The sequence below is a fragment of the Phaethon lepturus genome, unplaced genomic scaffold (genome assembly GCF_000687285.1).
Source record: "Phaethon lepturus isolate BGI_N335 unplaced genomic scaffold, ASM68728v1 scaffold23661, whole genome shotgun sequence".
NCBI classification, from domain to species: domain Eukaryota; kingdom Metazoa; phylum Chordata; class Aves; order Phaethontiformes; family Phaethontidae; genus Phaethon; species Phaethon lepturus.
Window position 1 is genome coordinate 10,041 of NW_010517350.1, and position 8,344 is coordinate 18,384.

Here is an 8,344-nt window from a genome sequence, read left to right on the forward strand (position 1 = left end):
CCACTCATTAACCCCCGGCTGCATGCCCTCTGCAACGCTTTTCTCCTCCCTCACTAGAGACCTGTCGCTATAATCCTGCTTTATTTGAATCTGTGTCATTATTTACTTCATGTTATACTTGCAGCTTCAGGATTTCTGTCCTTTTTATACCTTGTTCCTGTACAGACCTAGGCCTTGTTCAGAAAATGGAAAACATCAGTAGTGTTTCAGTGCCCCGGCTGCATGCCCTCTGCAACGCTTTTCTCCTCCCTCACTAGAGACCTGTCGCTATAATCCTGCTTTATTTGAATCTGTGTCATTATTTACTTCATGTTATACTTGCAGCTTCAGGATTTCTGTCCTTTTTATACCTTGTTCCTGTACAGACCTAGGCCTTGTTCAGAAAATGGAAAACATCAGTAGTGTTTCAGTGCCGGACTCACTGTTGCTGCTGCATTTACCTGGGAAACATTTCCCAAAAGGCAGGGCACTGAACTTCAGCAGCATGCTGGCTGCATTGCTATAACTTCCCAGGAAAAATGACACTCTTCAGGAAAGATTATGTAAATGCAACTCTCAGTTGTTTGTCAGTCCATGCTGCATGTGTAAACACACATTCACACTTTCTCCCGGGGTCTGGTGCGTAACATGACAGCTTCAGGCTGGGATGGCATTAATAGCTGAGCCTTCACAACTATTGGAACAGGCTCGATGCCACCAGATGCAGATGAGCTGATAACAGGCATCGGGTGCCTGTTAGCCACGTTGTCACTCAAGACACCAGTCCAAGGCACCAGTCTGTGCTCCGCTCCCCAGCAGTGCTTGGTGTGGAGAGGCTACAGCTTATGGCTAGCAAATTGCCAAGGCACAGGGAGCCTGTAAGCCCTGTAAGCATTGCAGCTACTCCCCTGAATCCCACTAGCATCCTACATGTGGAGCTGGGAGTCGTGCCTCTGATTCTGTGTTGGGCTCCGTATTTATTATCAGCTGTGAGCTCTGCTCTCCAAATACCCCCAGTTTTGGGGCAAGCCAGCAGCCAGCAAAATGAGCATAGAAAGGCGAGAACTGCAGGACTGCAAGTAAGAGCTGTCTCACAGTGTAGCAGTCCAACCTCACCATGTCCCATGGCCATTGCCTTTCACATAAGCATATCGTTGTGTCTTCTTGTCTGCCTAGAAGGAAGAGCTTGGCTTTTGCAATTTCCCCAGTGTCCCCTACAGCTTGTCTTTGCCATGTTGAGGCTAGCAAGAGGGAACCCACCCCCAGGCAGCGTTACCTGTCAGAAGAACAGGGGCCTGGACTGTCCGTCCTGCTCGCACTGCCCCTTGAAAGGTAACAGATGCCCCGTGGAGGACTGAATCTGGCTTGGTGGCTGTGTCAGTAGTACCAAGCACTTAGAGCTGCCTCCCCTGTGGATGTCCACGCAGAGAACCAAGACCAGCGTGTACCTCAGTTTACATCCCAAGGCAGAACTTCACCATATCCTGTCTTGAGTGCTGAGGCCGGGTCTCATCCTCCACTTTCCCATGCCTCTGATGGGATGGTGTGCTGAGGTGGAAGCAGCATGCAGAGAAGGCCAGTGGGGCAAAGCTGCAGTCTCTACAAATGGTTCTCTTGCAGTGTTGCAGCATGACGAGCATGGTCTGACATTGGTGTGCCTAATGCACCATCTCCCAAGAGCCAATGCTTCTGCTTTTCCTCTGGATGCACGAAAGCCAAATCCTGCTGCAGAGGATGTGTGGTTCTCTGTGGCCACAGTTTGCAGTCCTAGCTAATGATGTAGCCCCCCACAACTTCGGGGCCAATATTCATTAGAATCCAGCTTTAATAGTCCTGTGCAAACATGGCTCTGCATGTTCTTTTGCAAACTGCTTTGCTGTGATTATGCAACTCACTGAGGTAAAAAAGACCCTTACACAAATAGGTTTCTCTTTTCCTTGATGCCAGCCATCAGTCATTCCATTTGCATCTGTCTGTCTGACTCTCTCCCTCACCTTTACACAGTGACTCCAGGGATGAAGATTTACATTGATCCATTCACCTACGAAGATCCCAATGAGGCTGTCAGGGAATTTGCAAAAGAAATCGATATCTCTTGTGTCAAAATCGAGCAGGTGATCGGGGCAGGTAGGTGAACTGTCAATGCCTAGCTGTCCCTCAGCACCACAGTTGTGTCTGTGGTCTCAGGCTTGGTGACGATTTAGCTTTACATGTACTGGGAAGACTACTGTCAGTAGAGTCTTACACTCAGCCACAGCCTGGACTAGCAGGAGCAACGTGGTCCAGTGCTGGAGGAGCAAATACATCCAGTGCTGGAGACAAGGAGTTCCCATGTGCATATAGCCCCATGTCCAGTGCGCATCACCAATGATGAGTTCACCTGAAGAGAGGTCTTTGGTGTGGAGTGAGGGAGGAAGCACAGATCACATGGTGGGTGGTCAGCTCAGGAGCATGCAAGGTGGGCACAGCTGGAACCTGTGGGAGCAGTGTCCCTCAAGGAGACAGGAAGAGGTCTGGGAGGCTGACAAGCCCTAGCTATTTCCCTCTGTTCACAGGAGAATTTGGTGAGGTGTGCAGTGGGCATCTCAAGCTTCCTGGCAAAAGAGAGATCTTTGTGGCCATCAAGACCCTGAAGTCTGGTTATACGGAGAAGCAGAGACGGGACTTCTTGAGTGAAGCCAGCATCATGGGGCAGTTCGACCACCCCAATGTCATCCACCTGGAGGGGGTGGTGACCAAGAGTTCACCAGTCATGATCATTACTGAGTTCATGGAGAATGGCTCACTGGACTCCTTCTTGCGGGTATGATATCCTAGGAGCGTGCAGCTCCAGAGATTGTGTTGGGCCAGAGGAGGACTGCAGGGGAAGGTTCCCTTCCCTGTGCCAGTATAACAGTGCCCTTCACTGCCCAGCATCCCCTGCCACTGGGGTAGCTGCTGCATAGTCCAGAGGTCTGTGTCTTAGGAACAGAGGTGAAGGCAGCACCAAGGCTGTGGTCTGTTACATGCGCCTGTCCACTCATAGTAGCGAAAGGCTATGCCTGCCTGTACGCAAGCCCACAGATGCATGTGCAAACTCTGCCCCTGGACATGGAGAGACAGTCCTATGTAGTTTTAACACAGGACTTCACTTCCAGCTGCTCTGTCTAAATATTTATAGGTCTGAGTTTGAAATGGATAATTCATTGAAGGGAGATAACCTGCATAATCGGAATAAATTGCCCCTTCTGAACCCTCCCGTGCAATGTGTGGCAGATTTGCCGCCTTTGCATGGCAGCAGCCTTTGGTAGTGACACCCATAGGGTGTGTGAGGGTGACTTCCAGGCCCTGCGAGCTCTCCACTCTCCACCCTCTTGCTCTGAGGGGGAACTTATGTACTCATGGCATAGCTGTGTCTTGACATGCAGCGTAGAAAAAAGTTACTTGCTGTTTGCTGGACCATAGTGGGCTGTCAATTTGCCCTTCTCATGTGGACTTTTTCCCCCTCTTCCCTTAAGCAAAACGATGGGCAGTTCACAGTGATCCAGCTGGTGGGCATGTTGCGGGGCATCGCAGCAGGCATGAAGTACCTGGCCGATATGAACTACGTGCACCGGGACCTGGCTGCCCGCAACATCCTGGTGAACAGCAATCTGGTCTGCAAAGTGTCTGACTTCGGCCTCTCCCGTTTCCTGGAGGACGACACCTCTGATCCCACCTACACCAGTGCACTGGTAAAGCTGCTTTTGCAGAGGAGGAGGGATGGGTGGTGAAGAAAGGAGTCAGGGAGAGAGAGGGAAAAGGAGAGATCCCCCTTGGTGTGAGGAGTGCTTTTTCAGGGTGCCAACAATGGAAATAAGGTGCTAGATGGGAAAAAACAATGAAATGAATGAATCAAGATTTTCTCTTGCAAGGTTCTACCCCACTGTCCAGTGGCTGTTGATGGGCTCTATAGTCATTCCTGTGGATAACTGAGCCTCTTTCAAACAGATCTGCAAACATATACGTGTCCCTGATAAAGCTCTTATTTGGGATAATGCATTATCATCCCAACTAAGGAATGATGCATTGTTATCCCCACGCAGCGTGGCCCAGCTGGGGGTCCTCTGAGATGCTACCTTGACAGATTTGTTGCCAGGGCAGCGAGTCTGGGGTTTTTTTACCATCGCTGTTGAATCACAGTGTCCTGGTGTGCTGGAGGCTGTGATCCTTTTCATGTCATGGACTCAGCCCCAGGAGTGACAGACTGAAGTGTGGATGCGTGCTTGGTGAACTCCTGCAGTACTAGATACTGATCTTCCAGTGACTCTTTCTGAATTAGACAGAGAAATGTTCCCAGAAATGGCTTCATGATCATGTAGCAGCTTCCCAGGTATGCCGCGGTGCCGGTGTGTCCTGGTTTCAACTGGGGTAGAGTTTTCTTCATAGCAGCTAGTGTGAGGCTATGTTTTAGATCTGGGATGAGAAAATGCAGATAACGTAGTGATGTTTTGGGTTGTTGCTAAGCAGTCAAGGACTGTCCAGCTTCTCATGCTGGCTGGCCAGCGAGAAGGCTGGGGGTGCACGTGGAGCTGGGAGGGGACACAGCCAGGACAGCTGACCCAGGCTGGCCAAAAGGATATTCCATACCATATGATGTCATGCTCGGTGTATAAAGCTGGGCAAAGAAGAAGGAAGGGGCCAGTCAGAGTGATGGCGTCTGTCTTCCCAAGAAACCATTATGCATGATGGAGCCCTCTCTGCTTTCCTGGAGATGGCTGAATGCTACTTAGTGAATGGATTCCTTGGTTTGCTCTGCTTGCGTGCACGGCTTTTGCTTTACCTATTAAACTGTCTTTATCTCAGACCATGGGTTTTTTCACTCTTCCAATTCATTTCCCCATCCCACTGTGGCGGAGTGAGTGAGTGGCTGGGGGGGGCTTTGGTGGCAACACACCATGGTTAATTTGCATCAGGGGTTGCCAGCTGGGGCTAAACCACAACACAGTGACACAAGTGCCACTGAGGACTCATGGCCTGTCCCAGGCTACGAGAGCATGCACCAGGACCAAAGGATAGTTTGGAGACTTTGTTGTTGTTCAGTAAGATTGCAGCCAGGAGTTCTCATAGATACCACTGTTTGCAAAGGCAGAGAGCATCACTTTACAATGATGCTACAGGATCAATGCCTACATAAAATGCCTACATACAATGGCTATGACAGGACTTCTTGGAAACAAGTGTTGATAGAGTTGGGGCATGATCTGCAGGAAATCGTTTCTCCTGGATCTTTTGAAGCTGCCAGTGATGAGATGTCTGCCGTAACTCTTAGCGAATTGTATACCAAACAAACACCTACAAATATGAACTTTTATTCTCATTTGAACTTGTGTGGCTTCAAACATCAACCATTCGATCTCATGCAGTCATCCTATGGCTTTTAGACACGCTAGCAACATTTATTTTTCACAACATGATCTTTATATCCAGTTAACTTTCCCTTTGTTAAGCTGAATACATGGGAGCTTCTGGTGTTTACGTCTGTTTTCTATGCCTGTTATTGTCCCTGTAGCTTTTCTCTCTGTCATCTCTAATTTATTCTTCTTGAACTGTGGGCACTGTACCAGGACATATATTATCTATAACAATAGAATATGTGCACCCACTATAACGGAGTACCAGAAGTACTATAACGGAGTACCAGTCTTCCTCTTCAAAGTGCACCATCCTCAAATGTTCCACAATGCGTGAATGTTTTTTATTATAATTATCCCAGAGACCTTGTGTCCATTGATGGGCAACAGCCACAAGCTATGGCTTGGGAGGTTCATGCTGGACCTTAGGAAAATCTCCTTCTCCCACAGGGTGGTGAAGCTTTGGGTCAGATCACCAGAGAGGTTGGAGGTATCACGGAAGTGAGTTCCCACAAGGATCCTCCAAATGTCCAGAGGATGATGTATCACTGACTTCAGTCTTGGAGTCCACAGATGTAGAAAGCTGAAGAGAATGGTTTTCTAATTCCTTTTATTCTGCTCTGGAGATGGCTAGGTGACAGCAAAAGGATGGAGGGAGATTCAAAGAGGATCAGTTTGGATTTTTCTAGAAAAGACCCTACTAAAATGGACATTTGTTATGTCCAAGATTGCTATAGCAGTAGGCAGGTGGAAGGAGCTGAGCTTGTTTAATATGATGAAGAAGAGGCTGAGGGGACACCTATAAGTGACCTGTAGTACTTGAAGAGTATTTACGAAGAAGACAGAGCCAAACTCTTTGCAGTGGTACCAGGTGATATAATAAGGGTGTTGTGGTTTATCCCCAGCTGGCAACTAAGCACCATGCAGCCGCTTACCCACCCGCCACCCCAGGTGGGATGGGTGAGAGAATTGGAAAAAAAAGGCAGACTTGTGGATTAAGATAAAACAAGTTTAATAGGACAGAAAAGGAAGAGGAAGTATTATTGTTAATAATAATAATGATAAAGGAATATACAAAAACAAGTGATGCATAATGCAATAATTGCTCACCGCCCAGTGATCGATAGCCCAACCCTGAGCAGCGATTCCTGGCTCCCAAACAACTCCAATTTTGTATACCGAGCATGACATTATTTGGTAGGGAGTATCCTTTTGGCCAGTCTGAGTCAGCTGTCCTGGCTGTGCCCTCTCCCAGCTTCTTGTGCATCTCCCCACTGGCAGAGCATGGGAAGCTGAAAAGTCCTTGACTGACTATAAGCACTACAGCCACTTAGCAACAACGAAAAACATCAGTGTGTTATCAATATTATTTTCATACTAAATTCAAAACACAGCACTATGCCAGGTATTAGGAAGAAAATTAACTCTATCCCAACCAACACTTGGATACAAGGGCAATAGACAAAACCATGGCTTGGGAGGTTCAAGGGAATAACAGGAAAAGCTTCTTTCCCAAGATGGTGGTGCAGCCCTGGGACAGACGAATGGGGGAATCATCATACCTGAAGAGTTTCTGGACTTGGCTAGACAAGCCACAACCATCCTGATCTAGTGTTACGGTAGTCCTGTGTTCCCTTCCATCTAGGATTTTATAAGCATATTGGAGGCAAATATTTTGGACACTCATCTTTTTAAGTTAGCTTTTTCTCTTTCTGTTACTGTCCTCTCTGTTTGCTTTCCTGCAGGGTGGGAAGATCCCAATACGGTGGACAGCACCTGAGGCAATTCAGTACCGAAAATTCACATCGGCTAGTGATGTGTGGAGCTACGGAATAGTCATGTGGGAGGTGATGTCCTATGGCGAGCGGCCTTACTGGGATATGACCAATCAAGATGTGAGTTGTTAAGAAAAAAGCAGAAACACTGAAATTGGGAGCATTGCAAGGCCAAAGCTTGGCTACAGCTAGACCTAGCCTGTGGCATGTTCAGAGCCTTCTCTGTCATGGGGACATGTGTCCAAGGTCAACACCTATGGAAGAAGTAAAGGGGATTACTTTGGCTTTTGTCCTGGTCCCATTGTGCTGCTGTGGCAGAGGTTAGGGACTGTACAACACCCACTGTGGTAGGACAGGGTTAATATGAGCACCCTTAGCAGTGGTAGACAGGTGCCCAAGAGGAAAGGGAGCAGGTAGGTAGAAAACGAAATCATAGAATCACAGAACAGTTTGGGTTGGAAGGGACCTTTAAAGGTCATCTAGTCCAGTCCTCCTACAACGAGCAGGGACATCTTCAACTACAGCAAGTTGCTCAGAGACCTGTCCAATCTCACCTTGAATGTTTCCAGGGATGGGGCATCTACCACCTCTCTGGGCAACCTGTGCCAGTGTTTCACCATCTTCAGTGTCAAAAATTTCTTCATTATATCTAGCCTAAATCTACCCTTTTTTAGTTTAAAATCATTACCCCTTGTCCTATCACTACAGGCCCTGCTAAAAGGTCTGTCCCCATCTTTCTCATCAGCCCCCTTTAAGCACTGGAAGGCTGCAATAAGGTCTCCCTGGAGCCTTCTCTTCTCCAGACCGAACAACCCCAACTCTCTCAACTTGTCCTCCTAGGAGAGGTGTTCCATCCCTCTGATCATTTCGGTGAACCCTCTCCATGTCTTTTCTGTGCTGGGGACTCCAGAGCTGAACGCAGCACTGCAGGTGGGGTATCACCAGACCAGAGCAGAGGGGCAGAATCCTCTCCCTCACCCTGCTGGCCACGCTGCTTTGGGGGCAGCCCAGGACATGGTTGGCCTTCTGGGCTATGAGTGGACATTGCCGGCTCATGTCCAGCTTTTTACCCACCAGTAACCCCAAGTCCTTCTCCAGGGGGCTGCTCTCCATCCCTTCACCCCCAGCCTGTGCTGATACCAGGAGTTGCCCCAACCCAGCGGCAGGACCCTGCACTTGTCCTTGTCGACCCTCATGAGATTCACATGGGCCCATTCC

At 48.5% G+C, this 8,344-nt stretch overlaps 1 protein-coding gene across 1 annotated transcript in view; it reads left to right on the top strand.

Moving 5' to 3' along the window:
* The window catches only part of LOC104627959 (ephrin type-B receptor 2), a gene marked incomplete at both ends in the record, with an annotated part of 16,802 nt that extends 9,556 nt beyond the window's left edge, over positions 1–7,246 (top strand). Inside the window, 4 exons of the mRNA XM_010296377.1 lie at positions 1,984–2,106; positions 2,535–2,782; positions 3,477–3,692; positions 7,097–7,246. Coding sequence (XP_010294679.1) covers positions 1,984–2,106; positions 2,535–2,782; positions 3,477–3,692; positions 7,097–7,246 — 737 coding nt within the window. The remainder of the gene's footprint in view (positions 1–1,983; positions 2,107–2,534; positions 2,783–3,476; positions 3,693–7,096) is intronic.
* Between the last annotated feature and the right edge of the window lie 1,098 nt (positions 7,247–8,344).